A 24,944-nucleotide genomic window follows, 5' to 3' on the forward strand; every position below is an offset into this window, starting at 1 on the left:
GAGTATGCGTGATGAGGAAACAGAACTTTCCTTCTGTCAACTACTGAACAGAAGATGGGGACTTATATACGGACATGACGACCCGGACAACGACCCATCAGCAGCAAGCAGAGACGGCCGCCCGCATCTCGGTTTGTTCGTCTCATCATCCCAACACGGCGCAACGTGAACGGCGGCCCCTGAGCAACTCGCTTGGGAAAGCGACTCTGTCGATCTTGGGTCCTCGCCTGTCGCTCCGCGATGGTGATGCGGCTTGGCGGTTGGGGCCCGGAGTTGTCGGGTGGGTATAGCTGTCGGCTGGGCAGTCTCCGATGCGGCTCATCCACTCGGTAGGGGTGATGCAGGACATGGCCATGTGCGAGCCAAGAGTTCGTCCGGTCCGCTAGAGCGGGCGATAGGAGGAGGGCGCCTGTTGGGACCTGGCAGAAAAACTACCTGTTTCGGTTGCTGGCCGACTGGATGGGCGGAAATTCCGAGGAAACCACCAGGGAGATATCTCTCGCCTCATACACTCGTACAAACACGGCGTCCAAATTTCGCTCGAGCCACGACTCGATTCATCTTAGGCAGACGCTCCTTTGGTGGGCACCCTGTCAGGAACTTCCTCATCACTAGATGAGTCTAACGTCAAATTCGTCAGCCAGTGAAGTCCAAGGTCGTCATCTTCACCTTGAAGACGCAAAAGGAGCCTCACCCGATCAACAATCAAGATGTGGTCCCTCCGCCCCCTGTTCTTGGCGGAGAGGAACTGAAGTCGAACAGAGTTTGAGGAACTCGGAAATCAGACGGCAGCTGTCGCGGGAGGGCGTCTCATCCACTCCGAGCCGCCTCTCGGAGATCCATCATTGGCTCGCTTCCATCCGTGCGGCCATGTGGAGCTGGCAGGGGTGTTGGGGGAAGCGCATCCTCGTCAGCAGCAACAGCAACAATCGCACAATGGCACAGCACTTCGACTTCTGCATTGTCCACCACCAGCGCGACAGTTGCCATCGCCTTGGCATCTGGGTTTGGCAAAGCATGAGATCTCAGTAATAGCTTGCGTAATAAGTTATGTGGAAGGGTTTATGTGTCAATGCCCAGAGTGTCATCTCATCAAATGCATCTGAAAAGCGCCGATCCCCTCTCATGCCGATGATGATGGCTTCCGGGTTCTTCACTTCAGATGATCTCACGAGATGAACACTGAACATCGTCCATACACGCACATTTAGAGACTCAGAAACTTCAACCACAAAAACAGGATACAACCGAGACCGACGGCGGAAAATACTTGCCAAGGTAAAGAGACTCTATCCACGATAGACATCCTGCGCCCCGCAACCCAAACACGGTACCGAACAGGGACTCTATTTTCGCAGCCGCGCTCCCAAAACATCGAGACCCTCTTTACCGCCCGGGGGCCCACCAACACCTGCAACGCCCAGACCTCCTCAAAACAAGTCGTTTGGCTCCTCCTCCTCCTCCTCCAAATCCAGACCTCGACATCTGTCCAAGATTGCGGCCACCCTTACGTGAGCAACCCAGGCGGCAACACACTGCGTGGTGCCATCGCCTGCAAGCCGTCGTCGCACCCTCTCTCGACCCCATTCCCAGAGATCTCCGTCCCAAACACCAACGCGTCACCTGCCGGGTCCCGGAGTCGACGATCTCTTGCCAGTCAGCGAAAGGAAGCACTGACTGCCGAGCCAGATTATGCGCCACGGCATGCCATTCAGCCACTTCCCCAACTCTGGGTGCATACAGGCAGAGCTGTCACATGTGGACGGCTCAGTCTGATCGACTCCGCAGCCGGCTGTCACTACCATCATTTTCCCCAACTCTACTCAGCGAGCCTGAACCAGTGTGCAAGTCTCGGCGACTGGACCGAAGCTGTCAGCGATCATTTCGTGGTACTGAACCCTCCGGATGGGTTTGAGCTTCCTCATCCGATTACTGCCGTCGATCGTATTGACTCCCGGGCCTGTCATCCTGTCATCTTTTCCATCATGCACCCAGCTGTCCCGTCCACTGTCAGTCAGCCAGTCACATCCCACACGGCACATCACAAACCTGACCCGGCATGGCTATTATGAAGTTGCGAGGCTACTCATTGTTCCTGGACGCTCTGTGACTTTTGTACATTGGCATCATTGCCCGGGGACACGTCTAAGAAAAAAGAAAAAACCTCTCTCTTTGACTCTCTTGGAACCCAAACCCCAAGCACCATTGGTCGTCTCCGATGCAAAAAAAGGAAAAAGTGTTCTCTAGTTGGTTGTTGTTGCTGCTATCCACACCGCATCCCCCGCGAAGGGGGGACCTGCGAGCTGCGGCGTGGCTCTCTCTCCTCTCCCTCTCATCATCCTTTTTATACTCGTACAAAGGTGGTGCTTAACCGATGACCAGCTTGCCCTCCTCGGGGAACTCGTATTCGGGGATCTCGAGGTTGAGGGGGGCGGGTCCTTTCCTGATACGGCCGGAGATATCGTAGTGAGAACCGTGGCAGGGGCAGAACCAACCGCCGTAGTCACCAGCCTCGCCGATGGGCACACAACCCAAGTGCGTGCAGACACCTGTGGGGTAGAAAAATTAGTTTGCGGCTCTTCTTGACAGATTCGCATCCTAGCTGAGGTCACGAGGGCCCAGATATCCCGTCCCAGCGGGCCTCGATGGCCCCGGATATCCGAAAGCCGAGGAAGTGCGAAAATCCGTTCAGATCGGGGATCACGTACCCAACATGATAAGCCACTCGGGTTGCTTGACACGGTCGTCATCGGCCTGGGGGTCACGGAGAGAGGCAACGGTGACCTTGTTGGCCTCGTCGATCTCGGCCTGGGTGCGGTGGCGGATAAAGACAGGCTTGCCTCTCCACTTGATGATAACCTGCGGTCCGGATTGTCAGTCGCAATTCCCGCTGGCCCTGCTGCGGAACCTAGCACCAGGCTACTCACGTTCTTGCCCTCGGGAATGGCGTTCAGGTCAACCTCGACCTTGGCCATGGCTAAAACGTCGGCGGAGGCGGACATGTTGACGAGGAACTCTGCAATTGAAACCACCCGTCAGCCAATGCTCGCCGAAAACACATTTCCCTCAATCATTTCCTCGTCTTGATCGTCGATTCGTTTGTCCGGTGACTCGTGGGGAAAGAAGGCTGTCGTACCCTGGACGGTGGACTTCGCGCCGGCGGCGGTGATGGCGCCCATGGTGCCGACCATGAAGTATGAGATGAGGTGGTTGCCCTGAGCAGAGCCCTTGCTCATGTACTTGCTGAAGTCGGGGATTTGGCTGCCCTTCTGGGCGCCCTTGAAGGGGCTCGAGTAGCTCGTGGCAGTGGCGTCGTTCCGGGCGGCCGAGGTGCTGAGGGCGCGCGCAGCCGTCGCGGAGGGGCTGCTTCGCGCCAGTTGCCGCAGGCAGGTGCGGGAAGCGTGTGCGAGGGGCGCCATCTCGAGAGATTCGGGAGGGTGGAGGGGAGAGGGTTGGTGGTTGTTGCGAGATGCAATTGGAGAGGGATGACGTTTGGGCAAGTGAGCGTCTTTTTTCGTGATGCTGTGGTTTGAGGATTGCCGAAAGCTTTCTGGGCTGGCAGCCTGAGGCAGAACGTTGTGAAATTGGTGCTTGATGATTGGCTGGTGGGGGCACCAGAGTCCCGGCCCTTTCCGGGTGGCACGAGTGGTGATCGAATTATGCTGGATAGTTGCAATGCCCCCATTAGCCGACTGCCAAGTTGGACAAATTTTGACCGTGAATGCTCCCTTCAACCGTCTCCACTGGGACAACGATTGGATGCCAATTGAGATCGCTGCTTCTGTCATACGGTTTGGTCGTCTGTTGGATTCAATATGTCTGTATTTCATCTTATTCAGCGTCACCTGGTGTGACGGCCTTAGTCCTTGACGTCGTCCCGATATCCTGCATCTACTATTGTACATATGCATACTACACATTAGTGCATACGCTTCAGCTCCTCTACCAAGTCTCTCATGCGCTCAACTGTCGGACCCAGCCCCTGGACTACAGCTTCTTGTCTCCCCGCGTCCAGGTCCAGGAATCGCTCAATAAGCTCGCCGTCGACGAAGCGGAAAGGTCCATCCGCGGACCGCTTGGCATTCCGGAAACCTCGCCACGACATGAATGAAAGTCCAGCTCCAGGCTCATCTGCTTGGCCAAGGGTCTTAATCACCCCTGCAAGCCTTTCCTGGAATTGCAGTAGCAGACTCTGGTATTCGGGCTTGATGTCTGCAAAGACGTATATTGATCCCTCAACCTAAGATGACGTTAGCAGCTATAGCTATGTCGGAATCTGATCGCAGATGCATACCGTTGCGAGGAAGGCCTTCGGTTCAATCGGGTCGTTCTCGCCGGAGACGACGTCAAGTGGCCGAATCTTGTTAATCTGCTCGCCGAGGTGGAATTCACTGATGACTTCCATCTGCTTCTTGTCGTGTTCTGTTGGTGCATTGGGGTTTCTGCGCAACACCATGAGGTTGCCCTGTGCATCTGCCTCAATCCATAAGTCTTGCTCTAAATGGCAAACCGCGGTAGCCCAGATGTACTGGAAATGGCGGGCCCGCTCGACGAGTCGTGCTTTGTTACCGTCCTGGGCCGGAATAAACTCGATCAGTGTCATTGACTGCATCAAATCGGCGACGCCAATCATGTTGCCGTTGACATCGAGATCGACAGGAAACGTGGATGGTCGGAAAGTAGCCAGTTTGAGGAGCGATCCTGATGTTGAGGACTCCTCGGCGTAATCGTACACCACCACGGTTTTGCTGAGGCCAGCGACAAGCTTGTCGCCCATCACAGCAAGACTTCGGCATGCACCCTTCAGCTCGTGGCTAACGATTTGGTACGGGTTCTTATCAGAGTCGACCCCGAGGACTAAGATACGTCCTTTAACCTCACTATTCTCATCCATCTCTGGATCAGCGAGATAGCTAGTCCCCACGATAAATCTCTCCGCAGATTGACCAGAGCTGTCCGGAAGCTCGGCTCTGATAACGCTTTCAACTAATTCCGTTGTAGCGGCGCCATCAAGATGGAAGGGCTTTCCGACTACGCCGAGGACAATCTCGTCAACTAATTGGAAGGAACTCGTGACCATCTCCTCGTTGTTGAACAGTTCTCTCCGAATGGTGCCGATACCGAAAGCCTTCAACGCCGGTGAGTAGGCTACTCTGCGTACCGTCTGGCGCAGGGGAAGTGGATTCACGTGTGTTCGCCTTTCGACATCAATATGCGCAATGCGAACATTCTTATCAGTGGCGAGAACAATAGCATCAGGAAACGCGTCCGAGTCGAATGGTGCAATGTAGGTGACGTCCTCCGCCGTCGCCGCTGAGTAAATTATGCGCCCCTCTGAGCTGTAGATGAGGCTTGAGTGCTCTGTGGTAGCGAAGACGTTGCTAATACCATCGCTGTCAGGCCGCGGAAGGATATGAAGGCCTGCTTGTTTGCTGCCAAGAATGACACTTTTCCTGCCGGACAACGAGTAGTTGTCTTTCGAAACATCGAAGGACACCACCTGCCCGTCTTCCAACGAGACGAAGAGAGTAGGGCCCAATAGATGTGGCGGATGCAGCTGTACTAGAGCAATGTTCCGGGGTACTGAAACGCTGTCGTCGGTCTGCTTGATGGTTTCACCGTGCAAAGCATCAAGCGTTTGCAGGTCAATGATGGATATGGAGCCTGTGGCCCAGAAACCCACGACACCGATATTATCCAAGTCAGTTGCGGCATGAATACACGAGATCTGGTCGCCTTCTCCGCCTACTCCACTTCCCAGCACTTGCTCCCGAGCTGCAAGATTCTCCAAGAGGCTCAACGAGACCAGTGTGGTTCCATCGATGGAAAGCAGAACCCATTTGGCATTGGATGATGCATTGACAATGACTTTGCCTTCTGGGGCTGACCACGTGCTTAGCGTGATGCCACCTTCAGGGTCAAGTAGCGCAGCGCTGTTAGCTGTGACTTGAAGCAATTGACCATTCGGCAGGGTTGACGCGATTAGTGTAGGTTTGTCTAGTTCAAGACCTTGGAATTGAAAGACCTCCTCGATGCCCTCCTCTGCATCGAACCTGAAGACTCTTGTGTCGGTGATGAAAGAGACAACCAGGGTATCATCTTTGTCCGAGCCGTTAGACCGAAGAGAGAAGAGTCCACGAACGTCACTCAAATCCTCTAGAACGCCAATATCCTCAAGACCGACACTGCTCCTGATGCTCCGCAAACTGCCGTTCTGATGAACACCACAGCCCGCAACGATACGGGCTTGGCCTGACGAAAAAGCATTGCCGACTTGGCTGTCACCAGCATTACCCAGGTCCATTATGGCGAAGTCAAGAATAGGTGCAATATTGGGTATTGTTTGGACAATTTGTGTTGTTTCGAAGCCGGCAGTGACGTCGACTTTGAGCAGTTGCGAGTCGCCGTAATGGGACCCCAAGAAGAGCATGCCGTCACCCATGTAGACGAGGCAAGATGCCCGAGATGTAAGACCAAGATGTGTGACTCTCAGCCCCGTGACCACGACGCCGTCGGTGTCAATGGTGAGAAGTTGTAAGTTGCCATAGTCGTCGGAAAGGAAATAGTTCCTGACATCGTACTCGGCGTAGGCAACGAAAATAGTCGGGTTGTCTATGCCAGCAGACACCTTTGTTTTTGTGAGAGTGTCGACATAGACAAGAAGAGTCTCTCCGACAACAATCAGGCCGCCAAGCTGCGCCTTCGCCGCTGATGTGTCCCTCTTGTGGTAGCGCTTGACCTGGTCCTCCTCGACACTGACGGGAATGAGTATCCTGGCGTAAGGGTCCAGTATTTCCATGTCGAGCTCTCTGTCCTTTTCGGCATCGAAATTTGAAGTCTTGGTATTTCTGTCATCGCTCATGAGGCGATAAATTGCCAACCTCGCATCCTCCTTGTCGATCTTACTCTGGTACAAGAAAGCAATGGTGGGGTGGCCGGTCTCAGTGGGCACGAAGGTGCTGGCCTTCATGGAGAGCTCCGACAAACGGACTTGCTCCCACAGAGGGTCTAGACGGGAAGCATGAGGAGCCCGAGCTCCTAGACGCATGACGTTCATGACACCCTCCCATAGGTGCATGGCCATGAACCTGCCAGAGGGGTCGACCAAGCACTTGTCCTGACTCTGGGCCTCGCGCATGTGCGGTTCTCCACTGTCCTCAATGACCTGCTCAGTGACGAGTCTCTGAAGATCAGAGTCCCATCTTGCCGTGAAGTATTGGAATCGGTCGGTGCCGACGAACAACAAGTCGGTCTTGGAGTCTTTCGGAGTGAGGCGTTGAAGGAGGAGGACTGTCCCGTAAATGGAGACGGAGCCCAGCATGAACATGTCGGTGGGCGTGACGCGCCATACTTCCAGCCTGTTGGATCTCCTTGGAGAAGGTTAGCATGTGGAGGGCAGAGACAGCGACTGTCGCGATAGCTATCTCGAGGTTGTCCCGCAGATGGAGGGGCACAGGCAAAGGCAGAGGAGGGCAGACTTACGATACCACCAAGCTTTCCTCGTCTTCTGTCAGCCGCAGTCTCAATGCATGGCGTATGCTGCTGGGCCGATGAATGGGTGCTACGTAAGACATTGCGGCGGTCTGTGAGCTTTGTGAAGTGGGAGCTCTATCCCAGAGTTGCGGCCCATGGAGAATGTCGAGATGGGCGATTTGGTGAGGTCGGTGCTGCTGCGTCGGAGTTTAGCAAGAACGTCCGGGCCACTTGCTGCAGCCCGCTGAGGTCGATTTCATCATCAATTCAGTGACAAAGGTGGGGCCACGACCTGCCTCCAGCAGCGAGATCACTGAAGTGCAGGCCACTGCCGCACCCGCCGCCGCCCACCTCACTGCGGAGAGCTGCCGGGCAAGGGTCACAGTGCACATCCAACAACGCGCCTTACGCATTGGCCACTGGACGCGCCGGGCCCCCGACTTGGCCGGACACTTGGACACTGCTTATCTGCAGAATCTGTCGCACTGTCCGACTGCGAGGTTTAGTTTGCAAAGAAACGGTGTGGAAAGGAAGACATGGCGCACAGTACGAGGGTCCCTGCACATCGGGGAGGAGCGATTGGACTGACAGCTCTTTCTCTTCTTGAGATCAACTACGGATGTGTTTCTTCCCGTTCAAATCCAACGTTCGACCGTTCAAAGCAGCTCACATCTATCGCCGGTCCATGAGGTCATCGGCGATAAACCCCTCTTCGGCCATTTGGGAGACCGCCGTGATACGACGCGCCCTACGAGACACGCCCCAGGCGACTTGACGCTCCCCGACGAGATCATGGCCTTCTTGAGACCTCATGGGCACCTCCGGTTCGGCAGCTCCCAGATCATCGCCCAGTTTAGATGAGGCGTTTCTTGCCCAAACTTGCTAAAGTCCACCCGGTGCTCATCGATATCACGGAACCCTGCCTTTTGGTAAAGCCGATGCCCAGGCACAGAGGACTCCAGGTACGCGGGCACGCCCAGCCTGACTGCTTCCTGCATCAGCGGGGTCATCAACTGCAGCCCAGCACCCCGTCTCTGGTGCTTTGGATCTGTCACCAGGATATGCAAGTCTTCGTCCCGCATTAGTCGTCAGTCGTTGTTGCGCCAGTCTGACAGCCAGTCTGACGGGTGGAGTAGTGGCCACTTACAGACACACGGCTTGCCTGTCATCAAACGCTCCCGCATCTTGTCTATGCCAACAAACAATGCTGTGCACGCCTCAGCGTTGGATCCTGGCGGTGGTACACGTGGCTTGGGCACCGGCAGTCCCTCCGGATAACTGTTGAACTTGGCCCATGCCACAATCGCCTCGTCGCCTTGAAGCTCTGTGTCCACAGCCTTGAGGATGCGCACGGTCGGATCCTCCCGAAGCTCCTTCTCCAGGCCCTCGACTCGGAGGGCCAAGGGATCGTCTGGCAAGGGCCCGGGAAACAGCACAGGATAGGATGGGCTTTCTGCGAACGCGTCGTGCTCGATTTCGGCGCAGCGCCGGAGATCGGCTGCCACGATGGGCTGGACGTCGATTGGCATGCTTGCAACGGCGAACTTCTCCAACGTCTGCTTTGTCCCAGGTCGTGTTCGGGTCGAAGTCTCGGTTTCTACTCCAGTCGCGGATACGGAGCCTTCAAGTACTGACTTGTTCGGTCATGGTAGTACGCTGCCTAGAGAAGCGGGGACGCCGGCCTGGTGACACCGGTGGGCCCCCGATCCATGGATTCCACAGGCGACGGAAGCCATTCGGTCTGACTCATCACCGTCCTCCAGGTGCCCGCGTGAGATGTTCCTGGTGGGCTTCTCGGTGCCCATTTAGGAAGCTCAGTATCGATGGCGCTATGCAGTGAGCTCTGCACGCTGGTCCTCTTGCGTCTTTCGTGCAGGTGCATACCGAATGCCATTTTGGCAGCGTTTCTGCAGATCTAGCCATTTGTAATTCATGCAGGAGGCGAAAGGGAAACATCACGCTTATAGATGGCGCTTATAGATGGATGCTGCAAATAACCTCAAGGTTATGGTTCGGCAACGTCAAAAGGCTTGTTGCATCCATCATCAACATGGGAAGAACTATCGCAAAGTCTCTTGACCAAAGTTCATGGTGGATGAGGCCGGCCAGATCTTCCATGTCTTGTCTGTAAAGGCAACTGCAACGATCCGATATTCCTGAGATGGCCCTGGCTGACTTACATGCTGTCAACCTGACAAAGCTATGATCACAAGGGTCGGGGAGCTATGTCCTTGGCGATGGCAACAAGCTATGAACCTCTCGGGCTGCGCAGCCGGACACCTTATCACAACCTGTTTCCACGAGGCTGATATCCAATAGGGCTTCGTCGATGGCAGTCTGCGGGGACGTGCCGCGAGCACCAAAACATCGGACTGGCGTCGACGCACTGCAGCTGTCCGCGAAATAGGGTTGACGAGCATATCGACTACTGTCGCTGCTTGCTGGTGCCTTAGGAGGCGCAGCTGTGCCCGAGCTCTTGACTGCATACACTGAGACCATGTCACTCAAAATCCCCTCACAATCACTTTACACCGTCGAAACGCGCTCGTGCTTCCATCTTGCGTCCCCGGACGCACAGTCTAGTCCCTCATTGGACTAAGCTCGACGTTCATCCCATGATTTGGCGTATGACAGCTTGCCCTGGGATGGCCTCTTGGGAAACTCCCCGACCTGTCGCCTGCTGCCGACCCTGTTGTCTGCCTCTAGGAAGAGACAGGATCTGGTTTCATGCCTACCTGCGGCCCTCACCGCACGAGGTTTGCTAGGGCCGCATCCCTGATGCATCGGCAGCTTGCCTACCCTTCCTGCGGGGAGCTGCTCGCACAGATCAAGACCTTCCCCCGGATACAGAAGTCTGTTCCCTTTTCGGAAGCCGGCGGACAGCCGTTGAGTACTTTTGTACTGTTCCGCTGTCAAGAATGGGTGTAGACACCTTCGAGTACCTCCCGGCCGAGAGACACGGACGTCAAACACGGACTCTGACAGCCCGCCCGACAGTCGACAACAGCGTCGGGGACGCAGAGTTGCGAAGGTCCAGGCCAGGCTCAACTGCAGTCTACATCGATCACCAGCTGTAGACCACGGGTCCTCACCAGATTCAGTTCACGGAAGTGTCTCACGGTCTGCGTCTGCCGAGTCTGACAGGAGCTAACGACATTGCACCTACTCTATCATGGTCCTAATCATGATCCAAGCTCCTCATCATCACAGACAGCCCGAACGAAGGTTATAAACCCATTCGATCTCCCGACGACAGAACCTTTTCTTTTGGAGCATCAGACAAAGAAAGCAAAGTCAAGAAGCTTGGTTGCCTCCAAAGCTACGCTATATCTCCACAAACTCTCAAGACCCTTTGTCTGCCATCCAACCTTCTTCACAATGTTTACCCTTCCTCTGGTCATTGCCCTCCTCAGCCAGTCGGCGATCATCGCCACTGCGCCGGTTAACTCTATCAAGGCTCGCGACAACCTCGACGACATCGAGGCTGCTCTTGCTCCGGTCTCTCAGTCACTTGCCCAGGTTGACGCCGCCGTCCTTGCTCTTGATGGCGGTCCGGTCACTGCCAACAACCTCCTCGTCTTCTCTCAGCAGGCTGAGGCCACCACCAACCAGGCCACTCTTCAGATCCAGCAATCCGGAAGCCTTGGGGCCATCAGAGCTGCCAGACTTCGCCGCATCACCGATGGTCTCCTCGATCAGACGACCACCACGGTCTCTGATCTCGTCTCAAGGAAGCCTGTTCTTGACAACCTGGGCGTGAGCGGTGTTGCCTTGGATTCTCTCCAAAGGCAGAAGATTTCCACCATGGCTCTCACTGCCGCGCTTGAAGAGAAGGTCCCCAGAGTTGGACAGAGAATCGCCGAGGAGGACAGAGCTCAGCTTGAGAACGTCCTCGATCAGGGTATCGCAGCCTACTCCCAGCCCGCTGTCCAGGCAGTTCCTGTCACTGTCATCCCAGCTGCTGCCCCGGCCCCCGCTCCTGCCCCTGCGCCAGGCATTGTTGTTCCCGCGGCCCCAGCTGCTGGTGCACCCCCGGCTGCTGCTCCGGCGCCTGCTGCTCCTGCTCCTCCTGCCGCAGCACCTGCCCCGCCTGCTGCCGCTCCACCAGCTGCTGCTCCCCCAGCTGCTGCACCTGCTGCACCACCTGCTGCTGCTGTGCCCGCCGATCCTAATGCCCAGCCATCCGCGGAGCAACCTGCTGCTGGCTGGCCTGAGGCTGCGAACCCTACTCAACCTGAGCCTGCTGCTGGAGCTCCTGCTTCTCCTCCTCCCGCCGCTGCTCCGGCACCAGCACCCCCAGCCGCCGCTCCGGCTCCGGCCCCGGCCCCGGCTGTGCCCGTCGCCGTTGTCCCGGCCCCCAACAGCCCTCCTCCTCAAGTCACTCCCCCCGCTGGCCGCAGGGATCGCCGCAGGAAGAAGAAGGCTGGTGCCAATATTCTCAACTCCGCCCAGGAGTAAATAATTCACTTGATGGAAATTTGGAGTCGTTGGCGTTTCAAGGCACCACAGTCGTGTATGACAGGGTACAGGATGTTATGACAGATGATTACAAGATTACAATTTGAAAAATAGAATGAACCTAATGCACCACACGTCAGAAGGACTTTCTGGAATCAGTGATTTGCTGCACAACCTGGCTCCAACTAGTCGGTGATGTCTTAAGCTTATGCAAAGCTAGAGTTTGACCCCTGACTGTGCGTGCATCCGGTGAGTCGGCGATAGGAGAATGAGTGAAACAGCCTTCGCTCTGGCATTCGGGCAGAATTTCTGATGATCTACGGTGAAGGATTGAGAGACCCATACCCAAACGGGCTCCGCCTCTCATTGCAAAAACCCAGTACAACACCTCGCATTCGGAGAGGGTCATCTAGACCGGTTTCACTGGGAACGAGGCTACGAGAAGAGAGCATCACGACAGCTTGCCAAGACTAGCTACGACGAGTCTCAAACCCCCTCCTCATACGCCTGCAGTAGGATTTCATGACTTGGACACGAAAATCCCCTCCTCCTCCACCCCACCTTGGCTCCATTCCCGGTGAAGCGGCAATACCTGTGATGACCCCGATTCGGTGCATTAGCCCTCCCCCCCTCCTCCCAGCTCCCCGTAAGCCCATCCTCAACGGCAATGGATGTTCACGGTCGCGGTGCGGTTTCCATTCGCACTAATTGGAACCCAGCGGCGCTATTGGGCGCGCTGCAATGCAATGCACGTCGTACCGACCCGACTAAGGCACCTCGAAAATTGGGAATGCGACATTCCGTCCGTCGGAGTCGCAGTGTGCTGGCCGGCTTGGCTGGGGCTTTGCCTTGCTGCTGACCCCCCGTCGTCCGCTTGGCTGCATTCGGTAATACCAGCATATTAGCCATCGACCAGTCGGTATCGTCACGTCACAATTTGTGGCATTTCTTGACAGGCTGGTGCTGAGCGGTATCAACGGGCGTTAGGGCGTCGGCTAGAGTGGGCGATGGTAGCGTGATGGATCCCGACTGGGCAAGCGGGAAAGCCACGTTGTGTGTGATGAGAACGCCATCCGGGGGCGAGCCCCTCATGGAAGCCAGGAAAGGATGTGAACGGGCATGTATAGGCGAGGGTTTGATAAGTATGAAGAGGTGTCCCGGGTCCATGGTCCCAGGACGCAGTTGTGCTTCTGTCTTTCGCATGCTTGCATGTGTCTCATTCTGCAGTCATGACTGTCATTTCTCACTTGTACGACCTTCGGTGGGCGGCCTTAGGTGTTTTGCTGGCGGTCTACGTTGGCAAGAAGATTCGAGCATACAACCGACTCAAGGCTTTCAATGGCCCTTTCATCTCGGGTTGGTCTGAAATCTGGCATGTTTTTGCTATTCTGAGCTTCAAGTCGCATTTGAAGTATCATGAGGTGTGCAAGAAGTACGGTACGTCGGACTCACAGCTATATGTCCTGTGACGCGAGGCTGACACTTTCAAGGATCCATCGTGCGCATCGGACCCAATGACCTGGTCACATCGTCGCCAGAACTGTTGCTGCACATGAGCGCTGTCCGCTCACCGTACACCCGGACTGAGTGGTTCTATCGCGCCTGTCGCGTACGGCCCGACAAGGATCATGTCTTTAGCGAAATGGATGAAGAGAAACATAAGCAGCTGAGGGCAAAACTAGGTGCTGGGGTAAGCAGGAAAAAGCAAACATCATTTTACTCTGTTAACAAGATTATCAGTACTCTGGAAAGGAGAATCTTGCGTTGGAAGATTCAGTCGACATCCATGTCTCTGAACTACTCGATCTCATTCGGTCAAAGTACCTCTCAACAGAGGCTTCAGCAAGACCTTTGGACCTTTCTCAAAAGATTCAATATCTGACGCTCGACGTAATCAGCCACATTAGCTTCGGCACTCCCTTTGGTGACTTGAGCTCAGATTCCGATGCCTACGACATTGCCAGGTCAGCTGAGGAAGGCTTGACAGCAGTCACTGCCATTATCGCCCTGGGTCTGTACAAAGTCTTGCAAAACCCCTTTGTCGCGCGTTACATTGGTATCAAGGAGACCGACCCCTCGGGGTATGGCAGAATGACTGCCAACGGCAGAGCAATCATCAAAGAGCGCCTCTCCCGCGATACGGAGAAGAAGTCTGACATGATTGCTTCGTTCATCAGGCACGGAATGGATGAGGACGACATTGTGTCCGAGGCGACGCTGCAGATGATTGCTGGTTCGGACACAACTGCTGCGTCGCTGCGGGTGGTGATGTTATACCTCCTTACCCATCCTCGCGTCTACTCTAAGCTCCAAGCTGAAGTTGATGCGTTCTATGCGAGCAAGCATGTGCATGAGGCTTCGGGTATCATCTCGGACGCAAGCGCCAGGAAGCTAGAATATCTGCAGGCTGTCATCAAAGAGGGCATGCGCGTCCATCCACCTGTCACTGATTCAGTGCCGAAGAGGGTGCCTGATGAGGGTGATACAGTCATCATTGATGGAAGAGCCGTGTTTCTTCCCGGTGGAACGAACGTAAACTATGCGGTGTGGCCTCTGCATCTCAGCAAGGAAATCTTCGGGGAGGATGCTGAAGAGTTTCGGCCGGAGCGTTGGTTGCTAGAGACGAACGAAAGCAAACTGGCGACCATGAACAAAGTCCATGAGCTTGTGTTTGGATACGGGAAGTACCAGTGTCTCGGTAGGCCAATTGCGATGATGGAGATCGGGAAAACTGTCTTTGAGGTAAGAGGAGTGTTCCATGCAAAACCTTTGTGCTACTAGCTAATGCTTCTGCAGTTAATCCGGAATTTCGACTGGTGTCTTGCAAAGCCGGACACACCATGGAAGGAGTCCAACTATGCCGGCATATTCGCACATAGTAACATGTGGGTACTAGCTTCAGAGCGGCAAAGGGGTTTAGCAAATGTGTGACCGAGCAATTTCCATCTTTCTTCCTTCTGATAGTCCGGGATTTGGCGCTTGGTTGGTTGTTGGTTGTTGGTTCTTAACAAGAAATTGGAAAATCAGACTAACTCATTGGCTGCAACTTCACATTGAACTATCAATCGCTAATACAAGATTTTTACTCGCCTATTTTCTCTTTCCCCAACTCCAGTGTTGGTCAGGCCTGTGTGCCAGCGCTCTCATATCGGCAAGCTCCTTCGCCTCTGGTCCTTTCTCCAGCAGCAACTGCTCAACGGCCTTCTTAGCATACTCCGCAGCCTTCTCTTTGTTCTTAATCGAGTTGTAGTTCAACCCAGCGAGCCTGTAAGCTTCGTAGCCGTGGGACTCATCTAGACGCTCTTGCTCGTAGAGGGTGATGAGCAGCTCGATTATGTCCTCCTCGAAGTTGGGAAAGTTCCAATTGCTAAGGTCCTGCTCAATCTGCCACATGCGGTACAGACGGTTGTCAGAATCGCGGACCAAAGGCGGCGGGAGGCTGCATTGGTTGCAGGTGCAGCCGAAGCCCCAGTTGCGCTTCGCACGGTCTTGACGGACTTGTCGTGAGCTGAGCGAGTCCACGTAAGAGATTGTGAGCTCTTCGCCGGGCTTGATGTCTCTCACGGCATGGGTGTAGTGCCGAAGATCCGAATCGATGTAAAAGGCGACACTATTCTTGTCAGATAACGATAGTTATGTCAATTTTTTGGCATTACTTACTTCGGTCTGCAGTCGTGATTGTATCGAGAAACTTCAGGGTAGTTTCCGAAGTGATGACCATCTCTGATACCGAGCCTCAGTTCAAACGAGTTGGTGTGAATGATATCGTGAACTTTGTGCCCGCCAGATTGCCCCATCTGCTCCAAAAAGATCTTGCGGGTGTCTTCAGGCAGGTGGCTCACGGCAACATCAAGAAGTCTGTACTGGTTGTCCAAGTCAACATCGTCAATGAACCGCCGATGGATAACGACGGCTGGCGGATGAGCCATGATGCGCTGTCCTCTCTTGATGTGCTGATTTGCGACGACCCCCAGCCCCTTCCCCGGCATCTCAACGATGCGAAACAGAGTACTGTCACCCTGCTCCTCATCTCGCGCTGGCTTCGTGAAAGCCGATATGTGCGATGCCTCTTCGGCATTGTACGCTGTGCTCACGAGGACGATTCCACGACCATTGGAAAAGGACGGCCGCGAATACGCGCAGTAAGCACCCGCGCAAGAGTGAGGACCATGCCACCCTTCGTCCGAACGCCAGATGTCCTTCTTGGGCTGCTTAGTCGTCCGGTTGTTGGCGATTCCGACGAGGGGAGGTGCTTGCGCCTCCCAGATTGAGGTCTTCCCACATGCCAGCGAGTAGTCGGGGAACAGCGGGCTTGCCGCACAGAGGTCGGCGATTGGGACTTGGGTTTTGAGGTGGTGCTTCTGTGCGATTGCACAGAATGCCCATGAGGCGAGCAGCAGAAACGACTTCATGATGAGTACCGATGAGATTGATTGAGAAGAGATGAAATGAGAAAGAAACTGACGTTACTTGAGGAAACTGTCGGAGGCAGTCGGGAGCCTCTTGGTGCGGCGGCCTCGATGTTTCAAGGATGCGTTTCAAGATCTCCGCACCAAGGTCCGTGGGTGCTTGTAGTTCCTGAGCTTATTGCACACCTTAAACAAGAACTACCCCTAGAACGTCACTAAAAACTGCTAAGAAAGTTCTTGTCCACAGTCAAAGTTACCTGGGCGCCGAAGGTAAAACTGAGGAGCCGGCCAAAGACTCAAAATGCTGAGCGGGTTTGTCAAAAAGGCCTTGAATCCAACTGCTTCAGTCCGGATTCTGTTTGATCATATCAGAAAGTGTGAGAGGACACAAAATCGATGAATATTGGTTTTCAAATGAGATCGCAGCAACATCTTTGACCTCTTTTGACAGGAGGTACTGGGTTCCGACCACTTAAATTGGATCCAATGCAGTGACTGATTCCTGAAGCCATATGAACTACAACTTTACAACACACGTGGTAAGCTGGTTTTATCGACTGGTGCAGTACTGTAGGAACGCATGACAAATTGTGAAGCTTGTACTAGAAGACTCATTTCCCCCTTGTGACTTCAGTAAGGTATAGGAACTGCTGGTAGTTGACAAGTGCCCTTCACGACCAATGCGCTCTGCGTGCCGGCGATATTAGTAACGATGATCTAGACGCAAACGATGCACTGAGCGATTCGGAAATATCAGCCTCATTCGATTTGGCGACGGCCAGAATGTCGCAGGACTGAGGACGCACAATCAAATCGGTATGGATACTGTCACCCTATGCTCGAAGACAGGCAACAGGACTGTGGGGATTCATTCTACCCTGACACGAAGCAAGCAAATACCCCAGAAAAAATGGATAATTCAAAAAGGCATAAGTCAAGCCACATGGTTCAGCATCGGAATACTTCTACTCATTGGTCTATAGTAATCTACGGAACAAACTATCAGCATGGAATCCGGCAAAGTGGACGTTTTTATCATCTGAGAGGTGAGGAGCACCGAGTAAATGATACATTTGATGGCTGTTGGTGCAGAACGAGATGGAAGCAACCGAGAACTACGGTGATATTGACGCCGAGAGCCTACGAGAAGGCCACTTGATGGAAATGGAACACAAGAGCTGTGATGATTGCGGATGGATGTCTTTTTACTTTCTATTTTCGGCTTTGCAATTTCCTTCCACTTGTATTCTGTGTCTTTCATATTACCATTCCGTTTCTAGTAGTGGAACGGTGGCAGAAACTAGTAGAGCAAATTAGACTATGAATCTGTTATTGATGCGCTGTGATCGGTATTGCCGATGATGCGACCGAAAGTAAGAAGTGATGAAGCTAAAGTCTGTGGTGGGACTGCGTGGTTGAATACGCCATGCGGGAAAAACTCGCAGACGATAACCAAGACACATTTGGCCCAAATCTAATAATCTTCCACCTGAATACTTGGCTTGTCGAGAATATATATGCATGAACGCTACAACGGCCAGTGCCGTGAGGACAAAACACTTTTTACATTGCGCGAAGCTACCGTAAACCTAGACGGACGAGATTGAGAACAACTACGAAGCCCATTCCTATTCCCCCCAGGCCCAGAAAGCGTGCAACCTGGGTTCAAAATCCTCTGCATGGACGGAAGCCCAAATCAGCTCATTCCATTTCAAGTCGTCTTTCATACTAAACGTTAGCAGCACATGCACGACAGTGACAGGGGATCTTTCACGCCACAAAAGCGGAGTCGTGTCTTAGAACTCAGACAGCTTACCGCCAAGACTGACTTGAAATAGCCAGCCCTGTTGTAAGGAAAGTCGGCACCTGGCGTGGGGGGGGGGGGGGGGGGCAAATGGACAACATACCTCGGAAGGCTGTGATGTCTCTGATCTCAAACAAGCAGCTTGATTCTTAACCCTTGACTTGGGTGTCCACGGATGTCTTGGCCGAAGAGAAGGAACCGTCATGAAGTTGTCTTGAAGCCCGAGAGTCTATTGGACACAGTCCAGGAAGAGGCAATTCCTCTGCATCAACTATCGCGGAACCCTTCGGAGGCTTACTATACGTTGCGTTGTCCTGGGTTCAGGCCAATGTGATATAATGGCAGCTTCCTCACCTGCCTCTGCATGCGTCTCCTCCTTCTCTTTACCTTCATCAACCAAACCTTTGGAGGGGATCCTCTCTTGAGCTTTCTATTTCCTTACGCTATCCTTTGATTCGACATTCGCTTTACCCCCATACTCTTTCCATCATACTTCCACCTTCTGTTCTACAACAGATTCGCCATACAAGATCTCATCTCATGTCAGCTCCGTGGTCAACCGCTTGGACTGAGCTTCGCCCTACATGGCAACTCAAATCACGTGAGTCAACACGAGATCGAAGGACATGACGGCACATGACGGTACTTCCAGCAACCTGTCTACACCCACAGCTTGGCATTTCGAGCAGAGCCACCCCTCTTGGAACACGACACATGACCCGAAATGAACCGAGGACTGGCCTGTCAAGGGAGGCTTAACCAGCCGCTCCACGACATCGCCATAACAAGAAATGAAGCTGGAATGCAAGGGAGGCATCGCGATCTCACATGCGAAAGATACCTCAGGCTGTGCAGGCTTCGGTGAATCTCTCAACACCTGATCCCTACGACGCCCATTTCCCACCCATTAGACTCAACAGGTTGCCCCAAGGTCTGACTTGGCTTCAGAAACACGCCAGCCTCACCCAAGCCCCTCATATGATGGCAGGCCGAGCGGCCAATGGCGAACCATCATGTTCATAAGTTTTGTTGTTGTTTTTCCTGTCGAATTGCCAGGCACAGCCCATCATAACAAACCCTTTCTCAACTCACCTGGCCATCCCCTCCCTCGTTCGGACAGGGAGCATCCGAGTATGCACATTTCCACTTTCATATACTACTTGTGTCATCAGCATAGACATAGGCTTTTATGCACATTGTCCTAAGTTCTCATACTGTACATGAGCCGATTAAATTAGGCATACCTCCAGTGGAGGCCTCAGAACTGCCTGATGCTTCATGTGGGATGGTGCAAGCTGATTGAGCCTGCACGCCTATTGGAGCAGAAATTTGATCAACACTGTTCGAACAGTGCCGGTTCGCTTTACTTTCTGAGAGACTGAGAGGCGAGCGGGAAGACTACGGTTCTGCGAGCGAAACGAATGTTGCCTATCCCGCAGAAAGATTCGAGCAGTCATACGTCTTTTCCCGCCATCCGGCTTGGTCATATCCTACAAGGCTTTCACAAATGTGCTATACTATTGTCCATCATCCCCATCTTTATGCTCACATAGTGCTCCTCAGATGTGTTGCTCAGAGGCCCTGCATAACTCAACAACTAAATACAATTTTATTATTCCGTAACGAACGATTCCATCACGATTGCCATTTTCGTGAACGCGTATTTTGCTGAGGCAAGGCAGCCAGCCCAAAGTGTTTGCCTTGGTGTCTATGGGGGCCGACCAAAGGGGCTCCCATAATTCAAACAGGGTCGAGTAATTTGTTTCGACCACCATATGGCTCAATATTCTGTCAGCACTGGACAACAACAACCATACCCGTGCATTGGGCACCCCCTTCCACCGACGCATCAATCGAGCTCGTTGGGGCTTCACGAAGCGAACAGTCTCGACGCCAAATCCCCGTCGCATCCTTCTGTACTTACCTAGGATATCTTCCATCTCAGATCTATGATAGTGGAGAGTATTTATACAGCCCCGGAGCACCATGATCGCAACGTATCTTCTCATTGAACAGGACATCGTTCCGTGGCACTTTCTTGGTAATTCAGTGTGTCAACATTAGAGAATTAACATTTGATCTCTCAAATACTGCATTTCTCGAACATCTCCCACCTGGCACACCGCATACGCAATAGATAGCCATGCAGTCCAAGTAAGTTTCTATTCCCAACTTGATCTGGAGTCTTTGTCACTTGTGATTGTAGGCGTCGTATGCTAATCGTTAATCCTTCTCGAAATAGCCACACAACAGGGAGTGCCAACATTGCTTCCGTTTCATCAAATAACCCAAATACCACCACCGAGACGCCACAAAACACCCTCGAACGCTTCCTACGCGAGCCAACAGAGGATGGAAACAAGCTTGTTGCTCTCCCAGATGCCACTCCGAGCAAGTCGGAAGCAGCGGAGTACTACCGAAGACGAGCCAGCAGGAAGATCAAGGATTTGCAAATTTGAAGGGCTTGATGCGACGTTCCAGAGAATAAGGACTGGGATTGAGAGATGGTTCCCCCCTCACAACAATTCTATACAAAAGGTCTGGGAGATCGGGAGCATTTGTTCCTAAATGTAAGGGGCTGGCCCCTAGGCTTGTTCAGCGTAGAGGTGCCGTCGATTGACTATTCTAAGCTGAAGAAGGAAGAAAGGACTTTACAAGGGTAGGCACCTAACAGCGGTGAAGCAGGCCGGGTTAGGCGGCGTACTGCGGCAGAATAGTGGGTCCAACGGAGCCCGATCTCGGTAACTGCTCCGGCGAAGCCGGAGATATCAATCCGGGCTCTAGCCCGTGACAATATGCAAATCTTCATAGGAGACGACAAGAGCCCAAACAGTCTCATCATTCAAAGGCTTTCCTGAGGCTCGTATAAGGGGTGATGACTGCCCAGCATTCAAATCCTTTCGTGAAACTGAAGACTTACCTGTCATCTTGAGAAATTGAAGCAAGCAAGAGTGGGATGACTACCAGAGTTTCTATGCCAGGCTTGCTCTGGCTTCATCGCTGGCCGGCTGCCAATAGGAAGCAGCGTTAGTTTCTAATGCCAAGAACGCCCGACAGATAATAGGTGGCTGATTCTACTTGTACGTATAAGCATGTCAGCATCTGCATATATGGTTTCTGGGTGCTTGCGGCTTGTATCCATCAATGTAACGTCGGTGACTTATGCCAAAGTTGGCTACTAAGCCATAATTCCATCAACCCTTTCACATCTTAATCAGATAGCTATGGCTTTCCTCATTTTTGGTTTTCGATTTGGATACTTTTCGATGAATTCTCTAAAGTCGGGCACAGTTGAGGGGCTGACACGTGGTAGCAAGACTTTACCCAATCATTTAGTCTAGACCGAAAGTCTTATAACTGAACGTCTCCTGCGAATAAGTATGAACTTTCTTGGAAAGTCCCGGTCTGGAAGGAACCTAAGTTGCCGTGCCCCTCGCAGCCCCAAGGTCCACAGATCTATGACCAATGTCAGCTCGAGGTAGCAATTCGACGAGCTAAGATCGATAGGGTCGACCAATGGCCATCAACCATTGATTGGCGACTACATCAACTTCCCCATCGAATGGGGGTTGCCTGGATCACTAGATTATATATCATATGAACTTTCGTCTGATGGTCCGTATGTAAGGTACATGCAAGAAACGGACCCAAGCAAATGCCAAGTCCCTTTGCAACTGATCTTCGCAACAACTAATGAGTTGATCAGTTGTCTGTAGTGCATACCTCTTGCAAGTTGGGACTGATGATCTCACTTGATGTGCTGGCCCTGATTCACCACGCATACCTTTTAATAATCACAACGATTGGTCCGAGGCAGAATTCGATCAGTGTGAGGATGGTATGATCTCTCCACCAGCGTGATATCGGATTTAAACCGGCTGCGCGGAGCTTAACGCAGTCGAGGCCCCGTTAAATCTTGAAGATGGAGCACATGGCACAGAAGTCCCTTCTAATACTTTCCGTGGATCGAAACCTATGGCATCGGACTTGATGGCTCCACAGACCGGTAAGTCTGTCCACTCGGCCGTGCGAAGTCGGTGCCGCGTCGGCGCCGAAAACCAATATTGAACTCCTGTTTCACTGTCATAGCTCGTGACGACTTACCTGCAACGCTCTCCTCAGCTTCTCAAGAGCACACGTCATGGTTCACCAATTTCAACTTGATCGCCTGACTGTAAATGCCTTTGCGTTATTGGCAGTTTGTGCCGCACAGACATGGATGTCACTTGCCACGGGGAAGTTATGCAGACTTGAAGCACGGACGTTTGAATATTTCCGCGTTCACGCACATGGTGCGTACCAATGCATATTATTGTGGCCTGAGAAAGATGCAGCTAGACGTGTCGGGATCGCGAACACTCCTCGCTTCCAGACGCATGAACCTATCAACGCCGATATTTTCAAGCAAGGGTAGCATCGTCCGGTTCATCATGACGTTTGAACTCCGTGCCCCGTATAGCCTTTTTTTCGGGAGGGGCTGCCCTTAGCCGGCTTGGAAGCCAGGTTTATGAAATCTCGCATTCGAGCGACGTTCTCGCGCCCAATCATTACATGAAGATTACCGCTCAGTCAGGCCTTACGGATTGCTCCGCAGCTCCGCAAGTTCTTAAATCAAACGATCAGAACTGCCGACTGCACAACGGCTGCACCGCGGCATGGATGTGCCGCAATCTGCGATCTCAAGTGGGGCGGAATGGGCCGGACGCGGGCCAAGCCGGACGAGTTATGCACATAATTGTGCAAATCGCGGGGTCCGGAGGCGCGATGACAGCCGGATTATGCGCGGACTTCGCGTGATACCCACAGAGATGCAACCGTGCCCTGCAGTTGTGTCTCGAAGATCGTCGTTTCATAGGGGCTTCGGCTGCAGAGTCCTGGACCGAATCCCGCTCTCTGCTTGGATTAAAGAGACTTCAGTCCAGTCTTCGATGGGAAAGATACTCCTACAGCTTCATGTTTCCAAGTGTAACCGAGTTTGGATCGGTTTTGGAGCAATTTGGACGCATCAAAGCAAATATGGCAACGTATCTTCTCGATGACAGAGCTCGGCTCTTCACTCTTCACAACATCGCGTGGGGACTTTTGCTAGTGACTTGCCTGGTGCGTCAACCCCTTTTCTTCGAAGTCGGATTCCAGCTGCGTTGATTTCTAACATCGCGAACAGGGCCTGGTCACTCTTATTTCGGTCCTCACTTACAATGTGTGCTTCCATCCCCTGCGAAAATACCCTGGGCCAAAGTGGTGGGCCGCGACTCGTCTTCCGTATACCCGGGCATACCTCTCTGGTCAAATGCACAAGAAAATCTTTGAGCTTCACCAAGAGTATGGCCCAATCGTGCGAGTCGCCCCCAACGAGCTTGCCTACAACCACCCCGACGCATGGAAGGACTTGCATGGTAACCTCAAGAACGGAACTGGCGATCACGGCAGGGATGAAGTCTTCATGCGCGATAACAGGCAAAGCATTATTGGCGGTAACCGCGAAGATCACTCCCGATACCGACGAGCGCTGTCCCATGGCTTCTCGGCTCAGTCAATGTTCGATCAAGAATCTATCATCAAGAAGTATGTGGACTTGCTGTTCCAGCGGCTGCATGAGAACTGTGCTGGAGGATCTAAGCCGCTGGACATGGTTGCGTGGTACAACTGGACGACTTTCGACGTAATCGGAGACCTGGCGTTTGGCGAACCCTTCGGCTGTTTGGACAACAGCGACTACCACCCTTGGGTCAAAATTCTGTTCGCCGGCGTGAAAGAGGGGGCCTTTAAGTTTAACATTCGACGTTACCCTCCTATCGAGAACCTTTTGATGAAGTTCATGCCTACGAGCATCAAGAACAAGAGAGAACAGCACATGCAACTCACACGCGAGAAGGTCAGGCAACGACTTGCTACTCAGACGGAGCGCCCGGACTTTATGGACTCCATGACGCGGAAGAAGGGTCCCATGGTATGTGATTTTGCGATTATATCCGGACTTCCTCGCTAATGTCTTCACAGGAGCTGCAGTTTGAAGAGCTGCGTGCAAACTCCTCAACTCTGATCGTCGCGGGATCTGAGACTACTGCGACCGCGCTGTCGGCCATCACGTACTATCTCACCACCCATACAAGTGCTCTAGAGAAGCTCAACAACGAGGTCCGATCGGCCTTTGCCACTGAAGACGACATCAACATGGTCAGCGTGCAGAAGCTCCAGTACATGCAGGCTATCATCAACGAAAGTCTCCGCATGTATCCGCCTGTTCCAACGGGCATTATGCGCAGGGTCACTGAGGGTGATGGTCTTTTCTTGGGACAACACGTACCAAAAGGAGTAAGTTGAGCGTCAGAAACAGCTTGGTCGCACAACTAATGAAGCGTAGAGCCTTGTCCAGGTTTGGCACTGGCCTGTTTTCCACAACCCCGACCATTTCACTTTGCCCGACTCCTTCATTCCCGAGCGCTGGCTCGACGATCCGCGATTCTCTGGTGACAGGAAGGAGGCCTTCCAGCCTTTCTCTGTTGGCCCAAGGAACTGCATCGGAAGAAAGTGAGTTTGCCCCGGGCTATCACCTGGTACAACGTGAAACTGACCACAAAACAGCTTGGCCTATGCGGAGATGCGTTTGATCGTTGCCAGAATGGTCTGGAACTTTGACATGAGGATTGCGGAGGATAGCAAGGGATGGGACGAGAGGAGCCAGGCGTTTTTGCTTTGGGAGAAGGGACCTGTTAACTGCTACATTACGCCCAGGAAGATTGAGTAACTTAGTACTTTTTGTTTCACATGGAAACCAGTTTGATCCATATCCAAGAGTC

General features: G+C 53.2%; 7 protein-coding genes across 7 annotated transcripts; 3 read left to right on the forward strand and 4 right to left on the reverse strand.

Annotated features, from left to right (window-relative positions):
* Positions 1-2,367: 2,367 nt before the first annotated feature.
* Positions 2,368-3,419, reverse strand: COL26b_006691 (uncharacterized protein; the record flags this gene model as incomplete). The annotated part of the gene is made up of 4 exons (XM_053179503.1): positions 2,368-2,549; positions 2,709-2,859; positions 2,928-3,016; positions 3,137-3,419. The coding sequence occupies 4 exons, from the start codon at positions 3,417-3,419 to the stop codon at positions 2,368-2,370; spliced, it is 705 nt and encodes a 234-aa protein (XP_053036614.1).
* Positions 3,420-3,919: 500 nt separating this feature from the next.
* On the reverse strand, positions 3,920-7,574 carry COL26b_006692 (uncharacterized protein; the record flags this gene model as incomplete). Its single annotated transcript, XM_053179504.1, has 3 exons — positions 3,920-4,240; positions 4,295-7,370; positions 7,483-7,574. The coding sequence occupies 3 exons, from the start codon at positions 7,572-7,574 to the stop codon at positions 3,920-3,922; spliced, it is 3,489 nt and encodes a 1,162-aa protein (XP_053036615.1).
* A 987-nt stretch (positions 7,575-8,561) lies between these two features.
* On the reverse strand, positions 8,562-9,002 carry COL26b_006693 (uncharacterized protein; the record flags this gene model as incomplete). The annotated part of the gene is made up of 2 exons (XM_053179505.1): positions 8,562-8,593; positions 8,621-9,002. 2 exons carry the CDS (start codon positions 9,000-9,002, stop codon positions 8,562-8,564), a joined length of 414 nt encoding a protein of 137 aa, XP_053036616.1.
* A 1,849-nt stretch (positions 9,003-10,851) lies between these two features.
* On the forward strand, positions 10,852-11,931 carry COL26b_006694 (uncharacterized protein; the record flags this gene model as incomplete). Its single annotated transcript, XM_053179506.1, has 1 exon — positions 10,852-11,931. The coding sequence occupies one exon, from the start codon at positions 10,852-10,854 to the stop codon at positions 11,929-11,931; it is 1,080 nt and encodes a 359-aa protein (XP_053036617.1).
* Positions 11,932-13,160: 1,229 nt separating this feature from the next.
* COL26b_006695 (uncharacterized protein) lies at positions 13,161-14,862 on the forward strand (the record flags this gene model as incomplete). Its single annotated transcript, XM_053179507.1, has 4 exons — positions 13,161-13,368; positions 13,422-13,621; positions 13,672-14,673; positions 14,728-14,862. 4 exons carry the CDS (start codon positions 13,161-13,163, stop codon positions 14,860-14,862), a joined length of 1,545 nt encoding a protein of 514 aa, XP_053036618.1.
* Positions 14,863-15,021: 159 nt separating this feature from the next.
* COL26b_006696 (uncharacterized protein) lies at positions 15,022-16,343 on the reverse strand (the record flags this gene model as incomplete). The annotated part of the gene is made up of 2 exons (XM_053179508.1): positions 15,022-15,541; positions 15,592-16,343. 2 exons carry the CDS (start codon positions 16,341-16,343, stop codon positions 15,022-15,024), a joined length of 1,272 nt encoding a protein of 423 aa, XP_053036619.1.
* A 7,091-nt stretch (positions 16,344-23,434) lies between these two features.
* On the forward strand, positions 23,435-24,892 carry COL26b_006697 (uncharacterized protein; the record flags this gene model as incomplete). Its single annotated transcript, XM_053179509.1, has 4 exons — positions 23,435-24,094; positions 24,145-24,459; positions 24,521-24,675; positions 24,730-24,892. 4 exons carry the CDS (start codon positions 23,435-23,437, stop codon positions 24,890-24,892), a joined length of 1,293 nt encoding a protein of 430 aa, XP_053036620.1.
* Between the last annotated feature and the right edge of the window lie 52 nt (positions 24,893-24,944).

The sequence above is a fragment of the Colletotrichum chrysophilum genome (genome assembly GCF_026319265.1).
Source record: "Colletotrichum chrysophilum strain AFK26 chromosome Unknown scaffold_50, whole genome shotgun sequence".
Classification (NCBI taxonomy): domain Eukaryota; kingdom Fungi; phylum Ascomycota; class Sordariomycetes; order Glomerellales; family Glomerellaceae; genus Colletotrichum; species Colletotrichum chrysophilum.